Below are 21244 nucleotides of genomic sequence, written 5' to 3'. Positions count from 1 at the left end.
TCCTGGTTAACGGAGGGTGCAGACATCTAACAAGACATCGCATAAAAATGACAACAATCTTGCTGTCCCCTCGGGTGGAGGATTGGGGAGGGGAGGGTACGTTTATCACCATTCTGCTCCCTGGAAGTAGAAAACTCACTTAACACCAAGGAAAAAAGGACAAAATTAAAGGGGATGAGGATGCCCCACTGGGGCACAGGCTCATTTTGGCAAAAGGGCATGGCCTGAACAGTCTTTCTGTGCAACTTACGAGGCAGATTGCAGGTGTATAGCTCCAGTCTGCCCCATCCCTTCGAAGGGGGCAATAAGACTGATAGACACCAGAGGAAAATGGGGGTCTGTGGCCCACCCAGACCTTAGGCCATGCCCCCAACATGGAACAGACCCAACTGTGTTTCTGCCCACCATTGAGATAGATTGTGGGGGATACCACCAATCTGTCCTTGAGGGACAGAAAAACCGCTAAACACCAGGGATATTTTTTTTTATAAGGAAAGAAAATTGAGTGGGGCCAGTCCACGCAGGCATCTGACCAGCCTCCCATCCCTAAAACTCCAGCAGTCTTTCTGTCCACCTGAGCATAGAGCATCCCCATCTCCATGGCAAATGAGATGACATTTTGATGTATTTATTTTTGGAGGGGAGGGGGGGTGCAGTTTTGGCATATGGATTGACAGAGTGGGGGGGTAAATCCCACTGCTCTCTCACTTGGCATGCGGAATGGCAGCTCTATTCAAGTTTGGGGTTAGCTGGAAATCAGGGAGCCCTACAAAACCCAGGCATTTCTGAAAACTAGACACCCAAGTGAGTCTAAGTGGTGTGACTTGTGTGGATCTCACTAAGTTTACTTTCCCAAATTTTGGCTAAAAGCACACATATTTACCCCCCATTTCTGCAAGTGAATCTTTAGGAATCTGTGGGTGACCACAACATTTCTATCACTCACTGTGCCACACGTCTTCCTTTATAATAGTACCATACTTGTGTTGCTGGGCCTATGGCCCACAACAGGAACAGATCAAACCAATGTTGGTGTGGTCCATGGTTTGATCCAATTTTATTTTATGTTTTCGGAAAGGTAACATTTTCTGGGTTCACCCATGGGTTTCACACCTGTTTTCGTCACAAACTGCAAGCAAGTTGAAACCACAAAAATATGAAAAATGGACTACCACTTAGAAAAATGCAAAAACTGTGGTTACTTTTTTAAAAATTTGCTTGAAGAAATAAATATGTATTCTTGCATGTCACTTTTTACTATTTTCCAAAAGAAACCCTATATTTTGCAATGTTTTGGCTATTTTCTTAGTTCCTTCCAGGTAAATCCACAAACCCAGCGTATTTTTAGGATAGCCGTTATGCGGAAATGAAAGGAACACATTTAGCCTGGTTCCCTTTTATGGAAAAAAAAGTTATGAAGGATTAAGTGCAAAGAGCCCCAAAAGTCAACAGTTTCTGCACAGTGCTACATCAAACATGTGCGATAGGACAGAGTTGCTGACCAGCTCTTTGTGGGCTTTGTGTAAGCTAAAAACGGGCAAGTCAGTGAATAATGCACCATTTTATATTGGGCCATCCTCCGTATCAAGATATGACATGCCCTGCTAGAAGGAATTCCACCAGGGCCATGGCTCCTTCCATGTCACTTTCCAGAGGCTTCCTGGTTGCAGACGTGCTGGGCAGCTACATCCTTTCATGCTTTTGCAAAGTACTTCTGTCTCACATCAGATACTCAGAAATGGGTATTTAGCCTGAGCTGTGTAGAATGATTTCCTTGGCAGACTTGCACTACTAAATCCCATTTCCCAATGGATACTGAGACATCTGCAAGAAGATGTATTTTGTTCCCACAGATTCCTCAGCATCCTCCCTTATTTCTGATGATCTAGTTTTGTGATTAATAAGAACCGGAGGTATGCAAACGTATTATGTGGTGAATTTGTTGCTGTTGCGGCTCTCTTGGTTCCCCTGCCCACCTTGATTGACGTGAAAAGAAATTTAGAACTGATGTCAGTGCAGTTTTTTTCTTAATATAGCCCACTGATATGACATCCAGAGGTGGAGTTGTGACTGGAGCCGCATGGCACCATCTGGCAGCCCTGGAGATCATTGCCTGGGAGAAAGCTTTTAAGACCCGTCTGAAGTCTGGAAGGAGTATTATTAAAGTGATGAATGTGCAGATAGATTACATATCCCCCAGAAACATTTTTGAGGATAAGTACATTTTTCTTTTGCTTATGAGCCCTGGACAAACATAGGCCCTCATTCTGACCCTGGCGGTCTTTGACCGCCAGGGCGGAGGACCGCGGGAGCACCGCCGACAAGCCGGCAGTGCTTCAATGGGGATTCCGACCGCGGCGGTAAAGCCGCGGTCGGACCGGCACCACTGGCGGGGTCCCGCCAGTGTACCGCGGCCCCATTGAATCCTCCGCGGCGGCGCAGCTTGCTGCACCGCCGCGGGGATTCTGACCCCCCCCTACCGCCATCCAGATCCCGGCGGTCGGACCGCCGAGATCCGGATGGCGGTAGGGGGGGTCGCGGGGCCCCTGGGGGCCCCTGCAGTGCCCATGCCACTGGCATGGGCATTGCAGGGGCCCCCGTAAGAGGGCCCCTAAATGTATTTCACTGTCTGCTGCGCAGACAGTGAAATACGCGATGGGTGCAACTGCACCCGTCGCACAGCTTCCACTCCGCCGGCTCGATTCCGAGCCGGCTTCATCGTGGAAGCCTCTTTCCCGCTGGGCTGGCTGGCGGTCTGAAGGAGACCGCCCGCCAGCCCAGCGGGAAAGTCAGAATTACCGCCGCGGTCTTTCGACCGCGGAACGGTAACCTGACGGCGGGACTTTGGCGGGCGGCCTCCGCCGCCCGCCAAGGTCAGAATGAGGGCCATAATCTGTTAAGATGTTAATGTCTTATGAAACAGTTTAAATGTAAGCTCTCCATCTGATCTCCTTTTCATTTGTGTACTCACTATTGTTGAAAGCGTAATTATTTGCATAATCGATTCTCCTAAATGTAAAATCATGGACCTTAAAAAAATTACATTTTCCCCACAGACCTGGAGGAATGAAGGTTTCTTTGCCTTGTACAAAGGATTTTGGCCAAACTGGCTGAGGCTCGGTCCATGGAATATTATTGTATCCTTTCATACATTTGTGATTGTGTATCTTCTTTATTGGTGCCTTCACATTTATTGCAAAACAGTTTGTAATTGCTTTCCCTCATTTGGAGGCTGTGTTATGTGGTTGGATGTTATTTTTATTTTGACACAGAAGGAGTGTAAAGTCCAGGAACTAACCTGGGTTAAATGGAAAGTTTCCCTGGTGGTTCAGTGGTAAGTTTTTTTTTTTTTTTTTTTTTTTTTTTTTTTTTTATTTACACAAACTTGATTGCATTTTTCTTTTTTAATAATAAACATTACAGGAGAATGACTTTCAAATAACAAATGTGTACAAACGATTGCAGTCAAAAACTTGTATAAAGTGCCATGAGTATGGCATCCAAGTCCATTTTCAGTTGAGCCAATATAGGAAGGCAAACCAAGATTAACCAACATAATCAACCCCCCACCCAGATCCCAAACCATAAAAAAAACCTTGATGCCATTCTGAAAATGAAGGGGGAGTGTCCATGCTAGTGTGGTACAGTCCAGTTATGGACCTCGTTGAACCGGTGGTATTAGATCCTCTGCAGAACACAGACCCCCACAGCCCCTCCCCCAGGGTGTTATCACTGCCAGACCAATATGGAAAACCTTGCTGTGAGCCAGTGTCTACTCAGGGAACAGTATCTTGTGCATTAAAGCCCTCCAGCAGCCCATGGGTGATTTTGGAGTACCCTATATTCCTCCCACCTGAACACTAAACTTTCTGCAAGACCCCAACAATGAACTTCCACCCACCAGTCTTCTAGTTTTGGGGCCAATGGGGACTTCCAGCATCTAGTAAGAAGGCATTTTGTCAGCAGGAAAGCAAATTTTTTGAATTGCATGCCCATTTTGGATCCTCTAGGTCTCATGGGCAATCATGGTATACAGGGTTCAATGTTATCCCAACAGGCCTGTCCAGTGACCTCACTTAGTGCTCCGGCTGTTCTCTACCAAGAGTCTGAAATTAGAGGACAGGCCAACAGCATGTCAAGCAAGTCTTTTCCCTCCACTCAGCAGCGAGGACAAATCGAGGATGCTTTGCGGTACATCTGATTGATTTTGCGAGGCATTAAGTATGGCAAATTGAATACATTAGAATCTTGAGTTTCAAGACACTTTGTGGTATTCTAGCATACACACCTATTCCTTGTTTGAAAGTGCCCTGGCTAAGTCTGCTCCCACCTTTCCCTTAAGTATGTAAATGGCATCATGAGGCGGTCTCAGAGGCCTTTATATAACCACCGACTGAGTGCCGACCATACCCCTATCGTGTGCAACACCCGGAGTAGCTCATGAGCAGATGGCTCACGACCATCCGCTGCCCTGTATTTAAGCACATATCGAAGGATACTGGCATGAGCGAGAAGGATGGAGATCGGAAAGTTTTATTTATTTATATATATATATATATATATATACATATATATATATATATATATATATAAATATATATATATATATATATATATATATGTATATGTTCAATGGCATGTGTAGCTGCAGATACACATGCTGTGCACATCCCGCCATCTAGTGTTGGGCTCGGAGTGTTACAAGTTGTTTTTCTTCGAAGAAGTCTTTTCGAGTCACAAGATCGAGGGACTCCTCCCCTTTCGGCTCCATTGCGCATGGGCGTCGACTCCATCTTAGATTGTTTTCTTTCCGCCATCGGGTTCAGACGTGTTCCTCTTCGCTCCGTGTTTCGGTTCGGAAAGATAGTTAAATCTCGGAAAATTCGACTGTATTGTTTGCGTTCGGTATCGGGTTAGTTAACGCAGATCGACACCGAATCTTGAAGAGCTCCAGTGGCCCTTCGGGTTTCGATTCCCCGGCGGGGCCTGGTCGGCCCAACCACGTGCGTCTTCAAGGCTAATGGAACGGACCCCATTCCGCTTCTGCCCCGAATGCCACAACAAGTATCCTTACACAGATCAGCATCTGGTCTGTAATTTGTGTTTGTCTCCCGAACACAAAGAGGATACCTGCGAGGCCTGTAGAGCGTTTCGGTCGAGGAAAACGCTAAGAGACCGGAGAGCAAGAAGACTCCAAATGATGTCGGCGCCGTCAGGACACCAAGACTTGGAGGAAGAAGAAACCTTCTCCATCGCGGAATTGGACTCGGACGAGGTCGAAACCGAACAGACGCCGAAAACCGTGAGTAAGACGCCCCTGGCCAAAACTCACGGAAAATACACTAAAGCCCAGGGGACGCCACCGTCAACAGACCATGGCTTAACCCGAAAATTAGGTGACCGACCATCGGCACCGAAAAAGGGCACACATGTGTCGAAGTCATCCGACTCCGGTCGAGATACCGGCACAGAACAGACTCGACCCGAGACACTGGGTCAGAGCAATCTCGACATTGAGAGAGCGGCACCGAAACAGGTCGGCACCAAGATACCGGAACACCGAAAGCCAAAAAAGTGTCATCTGAGCCGAAAAAGACAGTCGAAAAGGTTTCGATACCGAAACATCCGGCCTCGGAGCCGAAACCAAGTTCCTACACCGAGGAACAGGGCCTGTCCTCACAGATGCAAGGACACAGATTCGGACAGGAGCTAGAGGCAGGGGAGCCAGATTACACACAAAGAAGGCTCCACACTCAGAAGGAGACAGGGAAAATCAGAACTCTCCCTCCAATCCGAATTAAAAGGAAACTTGCTTTCCAAGAGAAAGGCAAGCAACCACAAGCAAAGGTGGCAAAACAAATAACTCCGCCACCATCACCACATCGCTCACCACAACCATCACCGGTAGCCACTCCACCAATGATGCAGTCTCCAACTCATACAGGGATGAGTCAAGATGATCCTTTATGATGCGCCAGTATCAGATAACAGTCCCGACTGTTATCCAGCGAGACCATCACCACCTGAGGACAGTACTGCTTACACACAGGTGGTGGCAAGAGCAGCCGCATTTCACAATGTCACCCTGCAAGCAGAACCAATTGAAGATGACTTTTTGTTTAATACTCTGTCGTCCACTCATAGTCAGTACCAGAGTCTTCCTATGTTACCGGGAATGTTGAAACACTCAAAGGAAGTGTTTCAAGAGCCTGTTAAAGGCAGGGCCATCACTCCAAGGGTGGAGAAAAAGTACAAACCTCCACCAACAGACCCTGTGTACATCACGCAGCAATTGACACCGGACTCAGTGGTAGTAGGGGCAGCTCGCAAAAGGGCGAACTCACACACCTCGGGAGATGCACCACCACCCGACAAGGAAAGTCGCAAGTTCGACGCAGCGGGAAAAAGGGTTGCGGCACAAGCAGCCAACCAATGGCGCATTGCCAATTCACTGGCCTTGCTATCTAGATATGATAGAGCTCATTGGGACGTAATGCAACACTTCATAGAACATCTACCCAAAGAGTTCCAAAAGAGGGCACAACAAGTGGTGGAAGAAGGTCAAAGTATCTCTAATAACCAGATACAGTCGGCAATGGATGCAGCAGACACAGCTACAAGAACTGTAAATACAGCGGTCACCATACGAAGACACGCATGGCTACGCACCTCAGGATTCAAGCCGGAAATTCAACAAGCGGTGCTGAATATGCCTTTTAACGGACAGCAGTTGTTTTGGCCGGAAGTGGACACTGCTATCGAGAAACTTAAAAAGGACACAGATACGGCCAAGGCCATGGGCGCACTCTACTCCCCACAGAGCAGAGGCACATTTTGGAAAACACAGTTTAGAGGGGGGTTTCAAGGACAAAACACAGAACCCTCAACCTCACAAACAAGACCCACATACTAGAGCCAGTATCAGAGGGGTAGTTTTCGTGGACAATACAGAGGTGGACAGTTCCCTAAAACTAGGGTAAAGTTCCAAAGTCCCAAAACCCCTCAAAATAAACAGTGACTTCAGTGTCACAAATCCCCAACATGTAACACCAGTGGGGAGGAGACTAACAGATTTTTACAGGAACTGGGAGGAGATAACAACAGACACGTGGGTCCTAGCCATTATCCAACATGGTTATTGCATAGAATTCCTACAATTCCCTCCAAATGTCCCACCGAAAACACACAACATGTCCAAACAACACATGGATCTATTACAACTGGAGGTCCAAGCGTTGTTGCAAAAAGATGCAATAGAACTAGTACCAAATCATCAGAAAGGGATGGGTGTTTACTCCCTGTACTTTCTCATACCCAAAAAAGACAAAACTCTAAGACCCATTTTAGATCTCAGAACACTAACTCTTTACATCAAATCAGATCACTTTCACATGGTGACACTTCAGGACGTAATCCCCTTGCTCAAACAAGACTACATGACAACATTAGACCTCAAGGATGCGTATTTCCATATACCCATACATCCTTCACACAGAAAATACTTAAGGTTTGTAATCCAAGGGGTACATTACCAGTTCAAAGTGTTGCCATTCGGAATAACAACAGCGCCAAGAGTCTTTACAAAATGCCTTGCCGTAGTGGCAGCCCATATCAGAAGACAGCAAATACATGTGTTCCCGTATCTGGACGACTGGTTAATCAAAATCAATACGCAAGAACGGTGTTCACAACGCACAAAATACGTTATAGAAACCCTTCACAAGTTGGGGTTCTCACTCAACTACCAAAATTCACACCTACAGCCGTGTCAAGTACAACAGTATTTGGGAGCAACAATCAACACAAGAAAGGGGATTGCCACTCCAAGTCCACAAAGGGTACAGGCATTCCAAAACGTAATACAGACCATGCACCCAAACCAAAGGTTCCAGGTAAAAATTGTAGTGAAACTGCTAGGCATGATGTCCTCATGCATAGCCATTGTCCCAAATGCAAGATTACACATGCGGCCCTTACAACAGAGCCTAGCATCACAATGGTCACAAGCACAGGGTCAACTTCAAGAACTAGTGTTGATAGACCGCCAAACATACACCTCGCTTCAATGGTGGAATACTATAAATTTAAACCAAGGGCGGCCTTTCCAAGACCCAGTGCCTCAATACGCGATCACAACAGATGCCTCCATGGTAGGGTGGGGAGCACACCTCAACCAACACAGCATCCAGGGACAATGTGACACTCAACAGAGACAACTTCATATAAATCACTTAGAGCTACTAGCAGTATTTCTAGCGTTGAAAGCATTTCAACCACTAATAACCCACAAACACATTCTTGTCAAAACAGACAACATGACAACAATGTATTATCTGAACAAACAGGGACACACTCAACACAATTGTGTCTCTTAGCTCAAAAGATATGGCATTGGGCGATTCTCAACCACATTCGCCTAATAGCGCAGTTCATACCAGGAATCCAAAACCAGTTAGCCGACAATCTCTCTTGGGATCACCAACAGATCCACGCATGGGAAACTCATCCCCAGATACTACTAACTTACTTCCAAAGGTGGGAAACACTGCAAAAAGACCTATTTCCCACAAAAGGAAACACAAAATGCCAAAACTTCGCATCCAGGTACCCACAGGCTCACTCTCAAGGCAATGCGTTATGGATGAGTTGGTCATGGATATTTGCATACGCTTTTCCCCCTCTCCTTCCGTATGTAGTAAACAAATTGAGTCAAAACAAACTCAACCTAATATTGATAGCACCAACTTGGCACAACAACCTTGGCACACAACACTACTAGACCTGTCAGTAGTACCTCATATCAAACTGCCAAACAGACCAGATCTGTTAACTCAACAGATCAGACACCCGAATCCAGCATTGCTCAATCTAGCAATTTGGCTCCTGAAATCTTATAATTCGGACATCTAGACCTTACACAAGAATGCATGGAGGTCATAAAACAGTCTAGGAAACCAGCCACAAGACATTGCTACGCAAATAAGTGGAAAAGATTTGTTTATTACTGCCATAATAATCACATTCAACCATTACACGCATCTGCAAAAAACATTGTAAGCTACCTACTACACTTACAAAAGTCTAAGGCCCATATTTATACTTTTTGACGCAAAACTGCGCTAACGCAGTTTTGCGTCAAAAAAATTAGCGCCGGCTAACGCCATTTTGAAGCACCATGCGGGCGCCGTATTTATTGAATGACGTTAGCCGGCGTTAGCCGCCGTCGCCGTCTGGTGTGCGTTGAAAAAAATGACGTACACCAGGCAGCGCCGGCGTAGGGGGATATGGTGCTTGGGCGTCAAGAAATGGGGCAAGTCAGGTTGAGGCAATTTTTTCACCTCAACCCGATTTGCGCCATTTTTTTTCACTCCCAACCCCCATAGAAATGACTCCTGTCTTAGCAAAGACAGGAGTCATGCCCCCTTGCCCCAATGGCCATGCCCAGGGGACTTCTGTCCCCTGGGCATGGTCATTGGGCATAGTGGCATGTAGGGGGGCACAAATCAGGCCCCCCATGCCACAAATTTTTTTTTAAAAAAAACACTTACCTGAACTTACCTTAATGTCCCTGGGATGGGTCCCTCCAGCCTTGGGTGTCCTCCTGGGGTGGGCAAGGGTGACAGGGGGTGTCCCTGGGGGCATGGGAGGGCACCTCTGGGCTCCTTCAGAGCCCGCAGGTCCCTTAACGCCTCCCTTTTGCAGGCGCTAAAAAACGGCGCAAAAGCGGCCGTATGTCATTTTTTTTGATCCGCCCACTCCCGGGCGTGAATTTTGCCTGGGAGTATAAATCCGACGCACATGCCTCGGAGTCGATTTTTTAGACTGGAACGCCTACCTTGCATATAATTAACGCAAAGTAGGTGTCCACGCTAAAAAATGACGCTAACTCCATGGACTTTGGCGATAGACGCGTCTAACGCCAAAGTATAAATATGGAGTTAGTTTTGCGTCGGAATTGCATCAAAAAAAACGACGCAATTCCGGCGCAAACGGAGTATAAATATGCCCCTAAGTTGGCTTTTTCATCCATAAAAATACATCTGACCGCAATTTCGGCTTATTTGCAAATTTCGCATTCAACTTCATTATTCAGAATCCCAGTTATAAAAGCATTTATGGAGGGTCTGAAAAGAATTATTCCACCAAGAACACCACCTGTTCCTTCGTGGAACCTCAACATCGTATTAACACGACTCATGGGTCCACCATTTGAACCCATGCATTCATGTGAAATACAGTACTTAACATGGAAAGTAGCCTTTCTAATAGCTATCACATCTCTCAGAAGAGTAAGTGAGATACAAGCCTTTACCATACAAGAACCCTTTATACAAATACACAAACATAAAGTAGTTCTACGCACAAATCCTAAATTCCTACCTAAGGTCATATCACCGTTCCACTTAAATCAAACAGTGGAACTCCCAGTGTTCTTTCCAGAACCAGACTCTGTAGCTGAAAGAGCATTACATACATTAGACATCAAAAGGGCACTAATGTACTACATTGATAGAACCAAACAAATTTGCAAAACAAAACAATTGTTTGTCGCTTTCCAAAAACCGCATACAGGGAATCCAATATCCAAACAAGGCATTGCCAGATGGATAGTTAAATGTATCCAAACCTGTTATATAAAAGCAAAAAGACAACTACCTATTACACCAAAGGTACACTCCACTAGAAAGAAAGGTGCCACCATGGCCTTTCTAGGAAACATACCAATGACTGAAATTTGTAAGGCAGCCACATGGTCTACGCCTCATACATTTACCAAGCATTACTGCGTGGATGTGTTAACAACACAGCAAGCCACAGTAGGACAAGTAGTATTAAGAACATTATTTCAAACAACTTCAACTCCTACAGGCTAAACCACCGCTTTTGGGGAGATAACTGCTTTCTAGTCTATGCACAGCATGTGTATCTGCAGCTACACATGCCATCGAACGGAAAATGTCACTTACCCAGTGTACATCTGTTCGTGACATGAGACACTGTAGATTCACATGTGCCCTCCCACCTCCCCGGGAGCCTGTAGCCGTTTTAAGTTGCTAAGAAAATTGAACTTGTACATTTGTAAATTTGTAAATATATCACTTTTAGTCACATTATGTACATACATACTTACTCCATTGCATGGGCGCTATTACTATATACACGACTCCTACCTCACCCTCTGCGGGGAAAACAATCTAAGATGGAGTCGACGCCCATGGGCAATGGAGCCGAAAGGGGAGGAGTCCCTCGATCTCGTGACTCGAAAAGACTTCTTTGAAGAAAACAACTTGTAACACTCCGAGCCCAACACTAGATGGCGGGATGTGCACAGCATGTGAATCTGCAGCGTCTCATGCCACGAACAGATGTACACTGGGTAAGTGACATTTTCCATATATATATATATATATATATATATATATATATATATATATATATATATATATACATATATATACAGGGAGTGCAGAATTATTAGGCAAGTTGTATTTTTGAGGATTAATTTTATTATTGAACAACAACCAATGAACCCAAAAAACTCATTAATATCAAAGCTGAATATTTTTGGAAGTAGTTTTTAGTTTGTTTTTAGTTTTAGCTATGTTAGGGGGATATCTGTGTGTGCAGGTGACTATTACTGTGCATAATTATTAGGCAACTTAACAAAAAACAAATATATACCCATTTCAATTATTTATTATTACCAGTGAAACCAATATAACATCTCAACATTCACAAATATACATTTCTGACATTCAAAAACAAAACAAAAACAAATCAGTGACCAATATAGCCACCTTTCTTTGCAAGGACACTCAAAAGCCTGCCATCCATGGATTCTGTCAGTGTTTTGATCTGTTCACCATCAACATTGCGTGCAGCAGCAACCACAGCCTCCCAGACACTGTTCAGAGAGGTGTACTGTTTTCCCTCCTTGTAAATCTCACATTTGATGATGGACCACAGGTTCTCAATGGGGTTCAGATCAGGTGAACAAGGAGGCCATGTCATTAGATTTCCTTCTTTTATACCCTTTCTTGCCAGCCACGCTGTGGAGTACTTGGACGCGTGTAATGGAGCATTGTCCTGCATGAAAATCATGTTTTTCTTGAAGGATGCAGACTTCTTCCTGTACCACTGCTTGAAGAAGGTGTCTTCCAGGAACTGGCAGTAGGACTGGGAGTTGAGCTTGACTCCATCCTCAACCCGAAAAGGCCCCACAAGCTCATCTTTGATGATACCAGCCCAAACCAGTACTCCACCTCCACCTTGCTGGCGTCTGAGTCGGACTGGAGCTCTCTGCCCTTTACCAATCCAGCCACGGGCCCATCCATCTTGCCCATCAAGACTCACTCTCATTTCATCAGTCCATAAAACCTTAGAAAAATCAGTCTTGAGATATTTCTTGGCCCAGTCTTGACGTTTCAGCTTGTGTGTCTTGTTCAGTGGTGGTCGTCTTTCAGCCTTTCTTACCTTGGCCATGTCTCTGAGTATTGCACACCTTGTGCTTTTGGGCACTCCAGTGATGTTGCAGCTCTGAAATATGGCCAAACTGGTGGCAAGTGGCATCGTGGCAGCTGCACGCTTGATTTTTCTCAGTTCATGGGCAGTTATTTTGTGCCTTGGTTTTTCCACACGCTTCTTGCGACCCTGTTAACTATTTTGAATGAAACGCTTGATTGTTCGATGATCACGCTTCAGAAGCTTTGCAATTTTAAGAGTGCTGCATCCCTCTGCAAGATATCTCACTATTTTTGACTTTTCTGAGCCTGTCAAGTCCTTCTTTTGACCCATTTTGCCAAAGGAAAGGAAGTTGCCTAATAATTATGCACACCTGATATAGGGTGTTGATGTCATTAGACCACACCCCTTCTCATTACAGAGATGCACATCACCTAATATGCTTAATTGGTAGTAGGCTTTCGAGCCTATACAGCTTGGAGTAAGACAACATGCATAAAGAGGATGATGTGGTCAAAATACTCATTTGCCTAATAATTCTGCACTCCCTGTGTATATATATATATATATATATATATATATATATATATATATATATATATATATATATATATATATATATACATATAAATATATATATATAATATGTGTGTGTGTGTGAAATCCTTGTGTGCCATGAGGGAGCCATCCACACACGGATCACCCACAGTAGTGATCCCTTCTTGTTCCCAGGGTGCAAGTCTACTTCTCGTTAGGGTGCCCGAGGTGGTAGGGATGGCTTGTAAGGAAATATTGGGTGCGTAAGTCACCTGGACTAAGGTATATTTTGTCGCTGGCTTGCAATACGTCAGCATGTTGCACAATAGCAACGTATGTGTAGGCAGCGTCAGGGCACCAAGGCACATCAGGTGGTGCAGCTGGCTGCACTCCAATTTGAGCCTTAGTATGGTCTTTTGCAGACAGGTTGTGACCAGCGAGCCAGCACGCCAACCATTGCGGTTGCCCGACTATACAGTATGCCTTAAAGTTTTGGGGGGGGCCCAGGCCTTCTTTATCAGTTGGTAATTGTAGTTTCACTAAGCTGATTCTACGGCACCGTTGCCCCCACACCAGATCAATCAGTATGGTGTTCATTTTTCAGAAAATATTTTCAGGTACTACTATTGGTAAATTCACAAAGTAACATAAGAGGCACGGTAATATCACCCTTTTGGCAAGGGCTAGTTGCCCGGCCACAGACAGAGGCAGCGTAACACAAAAGGCTACCTGTAATTTGTGTGCCGTAATAGTTCATGCAAGTTTGCTTCTCAGTAGGTCAGGGTCAGCTCCATAAATTTGGACCTCAAGGTACCAGAAGGGGCCACCGGGATCACATAATCACCAAAGTGCAGTGTGGGCGCTGCATACAATACATGCTGGCGAAAGAGTATGCACAGGATTTGTCTGCTTGTATGCAGAGTCCTGAAAGATTTCCAAAAGTGGATAACAATTTGGCAATGGCTGTGTGTGCCTCCCTAATATCTTTATAATACAATAAAATGTCACCCGCAAAGAATTGCCCACTGGAATACCCTTTTGACCCGCCTGTTTAATTCTTTGTGCAATTGGTTCCACCGCTAGTATGAAAAGTAGACGGGAGAGGGGATAACCTTGCCTCGTACCTTGCCATACTGTGTAGCATTGGGATATGTGTGGACCTGTTCAAGCCCAAACTGCGGGGGCAGTATAGAGCAGTTTGACCCATCTAATGTAGGCCTGAGGTATCATGAAGCGAGTCAGGGGTGCTAGCATGAATACCCAGTTTAAGGAGTCGAAAGCCTGTTGAATGTACAGTGAGAGACAACCGGCATAGGGGTAAAGGTCTCGGCTGGCATCTATTATCTTGAACAGCTGTCAGATATTTGGCGAGGTGTTTCAGCAAAGCACAAAACCCACACTGATCTATATGTATCAGCTTTGGGAGCAACAGAAGCAGTCTGCAAGCCAGAATCTTACCAAGTATTTTATACTTGGTGGTCAGTATCGATAGTGAGCGGTACAAGGACAACTCCAGTGGAGGCTTCCACAGTTTCTGTAAGGATGTAACTAGTGCTTCTCTGGTGGAAGAGGGAAGAAGGCCAGTGTTGAGGGTGGTGTACTACAATTTGTCTAGTTGCGGGATCAGTTGAGTCGAGTAGATTGAACAAAATTCCATCAGGAGTCAATCAGACCCTGGTGTTTTATTGCGTGCCAGTTCCTTCAAGTCCCTTCTGATTTCATTGGCTGTAATTGGAGCAGAGAGAGAACCTCTCTGTCAACTGTCTGCACCGTAGGAAGTCATGTCCCTTAAGATGCCTCATTTCCTCCACCGGTTCAGGAAGGGGTGGCGCAGAGTAGAACTCCATGTAATAATCCTGGAATGCTGTATTAATCACGAGTTGAGTTACCACTGTGCCCTGGGCCAGGGTGTCAACCTCTAGTATTGGTGTGGGGCAGAGGTCTGGACATATTAAGCACACCAGGAGGGTGCCCAATCTGTCCACCTCTGCATGTACCCTCTGTGCGTACAGGTGATAGTCAACCACATGGAGGTGGGCAACTCCGGGTACTGCACCCTAGCTTCCTGCAACTGGGGCGTCATATCTGCATTATCAGACACTGCCCGTTCAAGGGGCCCTACTGAGTCTTCTACTTTCTTCAGATCTCGGAGAATCACCTTCCTAGCCCCATAACTGTATTAATGGCAGTGCCCCGAACCACCACCTTAAACACGTCCTATTCTACAATTGTTGAGGAAGGGATGCCAGCGTTGCCCGTAAAGTATGTGTCAATGGTAGTCGTTAGGGTATCCCGGAATTCAGTGTCTTCAAACACGTAAGGTTGGAGGCTCCATGTGTGAATTGGAGCTTGTACCCAGCCCCATGCTAGTGAGATCTATAGGGGTTTGTAATCTGATATGGTCTTACCAAGGTAGGTGGCATGGGTGATACTCGATTGGAGTTGTGCTGTGCATAGGAATCTGTCTAATTGTGAGTGCAGTGCATGTGGGTGCAAATAAAAGGAGTAGTCTCTCATGCCTTCATGACGGCTACTCCATAAATCAAATAATTCCCAACCATCTACCCATTATTTCAGCATTCGGGCTTGGCAGTCCGGCGTGGTCCCTGGCAATGTGGGGTGCGACCTATCTAGAGTGACAATTAGTACTGCATTGAAATCTCCTCCCAGCACCCACGGGTAAGGAGCCTGGTCTGCTAATATGGCTGATAAATGTGTTTAAAAGGCATCCTGCTTTGTATTAGGTGCGTAGATACACCCCAACACAATTATCTCCCCATCCAGGTCACCTCACATGAACACATATCAACACTGTGTGTCGACCCTTGAGTCCTGGACCCCAAATGGCATCCCGTCGCGAATCCAGATTGCTGCCCCTCGAGAATAGGGTGTGTGGAATAGTTGTCCCTGCCACCTTGTATGCAGTTTAGTAGCCTCCGAGGCAACCAGGTGCGTTTCATGTATAAAGGTGATATGTGCCTGGCGCCTAGGTAGTTGGGCTAGTATTCTGTGTCTTTTTTTTTTTTTTGACGGATCCCATGCCCTCATACACATTCCAGGTTACCAAGATATACTGTTTAGTTACCAACGCCATTTGTGTACCCGTGTAACAGCAGAGCACCAAATATTACACCCTCCCCATCATCGTAGGTAGTACAATCAAACAGTTTAAAACGGTCTCCCAATACTCGGTACAGCGATCTTCTGTCGTTCGATCAAACCTGTAAAAAAGATATTAACAATACATAATTCAGGTGCACCTGCTATAGGGGTGCAAGCAGCCAAACCTGCAAGACGTATTGCTGTAGCGCAACATAAACTGGAGAGTGTTCAAGAAACCACCCGGTCCCTGGGGCCCTGAACCAGTACAAAGTAAGGCTAAATAACGGATCAGTGGCGTATTGAGTTGCTTCCTGTTGGAAGCTTGCTCTGTATATACTATACCAAAATGAGGTATATTGTGCACAGTGTCCAGTAAATCCCAGAGGCTTAACAGAGGCTAAAGTAGATAATACTAATGCTTTCTTTTGTGGTAATATGCTCAAGCAGTTAGGCTTATCAGAGGGTAGTGTAGAGCATTTTTTGTACCCACACAGTCAATAAATGACTCAACTGTCAAGGCTAAAGTAGATAATACTAATGCTTTCTTTTGTGGTAATAAGCCTAACTTCTTGAGCATATCAGAGGGTAATGCAGAGCATTTTTTGTACCCACACAGTCAATAAATGAGGCACACACTCAATGACTAACTCCAGGCCAATGTATTTATATAGCAAAAATATACTTTGTTACTTTATTTCTTGAACCCAAAAGATAAAGATCTTGCAGATAGATCAGTTTTTGAGTAAATAACACTTTCCTACACTTCCTTCAGCTCACCATTGAAAACAGAGTGACCTATCCGAAAAACATCAGCAAGCAACATTGTTCCATGTGGGAGCAAGGAACAAAGCTTGATGGTGTAGTGCATGATGGCAGTTCAGCTTGCCCCCTGAGTGCGTGCAGCACTGTACCATGGATGCAGCAGGGCTCCCCCCTATAAGTCGTCTGCAGTTTGTGAAGTTACCACCAAAAACAGCGCCACACTCCCATTTGTATCAGAGTCCGAAGTTCTTTCCTGGGACGAGTTGGATCTTGGATGAAGGTCCAAAGGGTAATCTTCGACCAGATTACCAGCAGTTGACCCTCCAGCACTTGTTGCGGGGAAGGAGTCCCCCTGCTGCCGCTGCTAGTCTGGACCACTGAACCACACCGTCTCCTTCTTGGTATACGCTTTGCCTTCGGTGGTGCCAGGCCTATCAATTCCCGCTTCCGGGAATCAGGGAAGTGTTGTTCCAACCATCCAGGGCCTGCTCTGGGGCTTCAGAGAAATGAATCTGTTGGTCATATAGCACTTTAAGTTTGACCGTTAAGAGGAGCGCATATGTGAGACCCTCAGTTCGAAGTTGCCTCTTGACTTCTTGGAAGGAGGCCAATTTGTGCTGTGTAGCGATGGTGTAATCCGGGAAGAGGGAGACCCTCACATAGTCTACCAGGATAAGTGCTCGTTCCCTGGTGGCTTGTAACAGAACATCCTGGTCTCCAAAATTAAGGATCATGGCCACAATGGGTCTCGGGGGACCTCCAGGGATCGGTTTCCTGATAGGGACCATACGGGCTCTCTCGATGCCAACGATGTCCGAGAGAACAGTGGGAGCCATCGCTGTTCGGAGCCAGTCCTCTATAAATTAGGTGATGCGTGTGACCTCTGCGCCCTTGGTGAATCCAGTGATACATAAATTGGTGCAGCGGGCTCTCCCCTCCGTGTCCTCTACCTGGGCCTGTAGAAGATCCAACCGTTGTTGCAGCTGGGCCATCCTCACCATAAGTTCCTCATGTCCATGCTTATTGCAAGATGGCCGGGGGTCTTTGTATTCATGGCTCTCATCTCCACAATTATGCTTTTTTATTGTTCGTTATTCTAATCATTGTAGCTCATGCATTATACCGTAGATTGCTGTCTTTTCATTAAATATATTGAAAACTCTCCTACATATCCTTCATTGCGTGTGTGTGACTCAGACTTGTTGCTAACCTGACTCCCCTGAGATGTTGCAATCTAGAGTCCATGCGTAAGACTGCCAGAAATTACCTTTTACTATTTGGGTTTGATGAGTTATAGCTTGTGAGCCGGAAGGGTTGGACCGACAGTTGCAACTTGTTGTAGGAGTGACTTAGTCATCTACACCAAGAGTGCTGTCATCCCTAAACCAGCAGTCTTGCATAGGAGCAAGAGTCCAACTACGAAATGGAGCCACCAACAATGGTGTTTTGGCACTAATTTACGGATATGCTGAGCATCTCTGTCTCACACACAGCAGGTACCCTAAGTACCATTATATGGAGATATCCGTGGTCTTGGGGATAATCCTCAGCGGAATAGGGAGTGCCTAACTAGGCTGTAAGTTGTTAAAGCTTGAACTCTTAAAAGGACTTCTCCCCATTTGGTGTTCCATCTCTGTTCCTATTATTCAGCATGGCTGATGCCATAGACATTTCAGCAAATGTCAGACGCGCATTAACACAACATCTAGAAGCCCATGGCTTAATGAATGAGGGTGGGGATGTCACATTTATCGTGGAAACTCACAAAGCTTACCAAACAGAAACATTCTATTCCTGGGTCACCTTTCCTGAAGAAGATGACAGAACACATACATTTCACACATATACAATGGCGAACATGCTGCAGCTGTACCAAGCTTACTGCTATCTAGAGATACCACTTTCCTATCGGGAACATCAAAATTGGTTCAGTGGCGCTGTCACACACGTATTACAACCTATGAGACTAGGTCTCTTAAGTAATGATGGACCAACATTGCCCATGGTTGCCACATACACACCACATCCTGGCATACAGGTCATGCAAATAGTTGTAATACGCACACTTTACAGTGAGCTAGTACAACTATACACATGATTAAAATTAGTTATGCGGACCTTAAACACCGCCCCAGCACAGATTGCACCAACTGGTCACCAATTGGCTGTTACTAGGATTAACCCACAAATGGTACATTCTAGCATGGGCAAAGCGCTTACAGTACGTGAGAAGATTCTGTTCTGGATAGCACAAAACACTAACCAGCTGGAAGCAGAGTTTCCCTATACGGGACCCAAAGCTAAACACAGAATTCTTACAATGTGCTTGCTAAGCGGTATGGTTCCCTCAGTGGATGACTGCACCACATGGGCTACAGTCTTCGCTGCAATTTACACTACCACGCATGGTACTCCGACACATGTCAATTTACCAGAAGTGTTAAAACAAATTCAAAATGAGCAGGGGCTGCTCCAGCCCTAGATTTGGGGTTAAAGAAATTGATGTTTAATTTCGACACAGTCTCCTCAGTAATACTCAGTAACATTAAAGGGGAAGCGGTAGCGTTGATCATACGCCAGCAGCTCTGGGAGATTCCACAGTTGGAACAGGAGCATCAACTACTGAAAACTATTTCCGACACCTATACTAGTATAGAACAGGATAGTTTGGGAGTCAAGCCGAAGAAGCCCGAAATTCGGAGTACCACCCCTAAGGACGATACTAAACAAGCACAAGAGGGTTCTAAAAAAAATGCTGGGATTAACAAAATTAAAATAAAGACAGATGAAGTCAGAGAGCAGTCTCTCCACATCCAGAGAGCTCCAAAAGGAGATTTGATATCAGAAATAGAGAACATTTAAAGGCTCCTGACAGATATACTGTTTCGCATCGCTCTCGTTCCTTTCAGGACACAGAGGATAGACTTAGTGAGAGAGTCGGCCGGTCAGAGCAACTTCCTGACTACGTGAAGTAGAAGTAAGACTTAGAGTGGTCTTCAGACAAAAAAGAAGACAAATCTCCACAACAAAAGCCAAAATTCAAAAAGAAAAAGGTAGCAGCAATTAAACATGCCAGTAAACCTGAGAACATGGCTGAAGAACAAGACCTGGGCAGTGAACTCTGCTGTACTGCACAACAGAAGTCACAATATGTCGCCAGAGTCTGAAAGATCATCTAGATGCGACAACAACAAACGACTTTCTTGCAGTCGAGACTGCAGGCGGGTGCGTTCTCACGCCCAACTGGGTTTATGATTTAAATATCCAGATTGAGGGAGACATAGAGCACACTATTAGTGTTATTTTTGGGGGGAAGAACTTAATTGTGATATCATATTGGGAGAAAGAGACTGGCCACCCGAACATGTCCGTAAGCTCCCACATAGGTAATATGTAATTTTGCCTTCTTTCTCAGATCTTGTTCCGGAAGCGGTAAAAGAAGCCTATGCTGTCAACTGGGATTTAGTGCAGATACTTGCACTATAGTGCAATCACACAGGGGCGGATAGATATTCCCCCTACCATGTACTACCTATCAGGTCTACACCACAGCCCCAATATCCTGTTAAACATGACGCTAAAGCTCCAGTGAGAGAGATCCTCACTCAGCTCGAGTACCAGGGAGTAATAGAGCCCTGTGTCTGCAGTGAATAACCCATTATTCACCAATGCAAAACCAGAGCATTTATATAGAATAGTCTTAGATGACTGACATTTAAACAACTGTACTCTCACATATGCAATACAAAACTCACACAGCACCAATTAACAACATAGTGCGTAAAAAATACAAAGCAACTTTGGATATTTCCAACATTTTTTTCTGACAAAACATAGCGTGTGAACGTCGGGACCTGAGTCCATTCTCATTTGACTCACAAAAACCGTTTTGCTGTTTGGCCCAGGGCTATAAGAACAGCCCAGAGTTGATCTCAGCCCGTGTAACATCAGTATTGCATGATATTGATCCCGAGGCGTTGTTCAATGTGTGGATGACATCTGTCTCACAGATGATTATCTCAGCATTCATCTTGCCAGGGCCGATCGGATCATTTTGGGATGCGCAGCCCATGGCTACAAATTAAATTTCAAGAAAACTAAAATAGCCTTTCTAAGTGTATTGTTCCTGGGTTATGAGCCCTCAAATAAGGGCAATAGCCCGGCCCCACACTGTTTAGAACAGTGTGCTCAACTCCAACCACCAAACTCTATCAATAAACTGCATTCTTTACTTGGTTTCTTTAACTTTGGCAGAACTTGCATTCCAGACTATGCACAATACACCAAGCCACTCCATGATTTAATTCACTCAGATTTATCAAGCAGACACTGGACAGTTGAACACACGTGCATCCTTAGAGGATTGCAGCAAGACATGCTA

At 45.3% G+C, this 21244-nt stretch overlaps 1 protein-coding gene across 1 annotated transcript in view; it reads left to right on the top strand.

Annotated features, from left to right (window-relative positions):
* SLC25A30 (solute carrier family 25 member 30) overlaps positions 1 to 3562 on the top strand; it is a 117792-nt gene extending 114230 nt beyond the window's left edge. Inside the window, exon 9 of the mRNA XM_069203185.1 lies at positions 3057 to 3562. Coding sequence (XP_069059286.1) covers positions 3057 to 3338 — 282 coding nt within the window. The 3' untranslated portion in view covers positions 3339 to 3562. The remainder of the gene's footprint in view (positions 1 to 3056) is intronic.
* Positions 3563 to 21244: the final 17682 nt, after the last annotated feature.

Source organism: Pleurodeles waltl, chromosome 8 (genome assembly GCF_031143425.1).
Source record: "Pleurodeles waltl isolate 20211129_DDA chromosome 8, aPleWal1.hap1.20221129, whole genome shotgun sequence".
NCBI classification, from domain to species: domain Eukaryota; kingdom Metazoa; phylum Chordata; class Amphibia; order Caudata; family Salamandridae; genus Pleurodeles; species Pleurodeles waltl.
The sequence above is the reverse complement of the archived record's forward strand: the minus strand, read 5'-3'. Positions and strand labels throughout refer to the sequence as shown.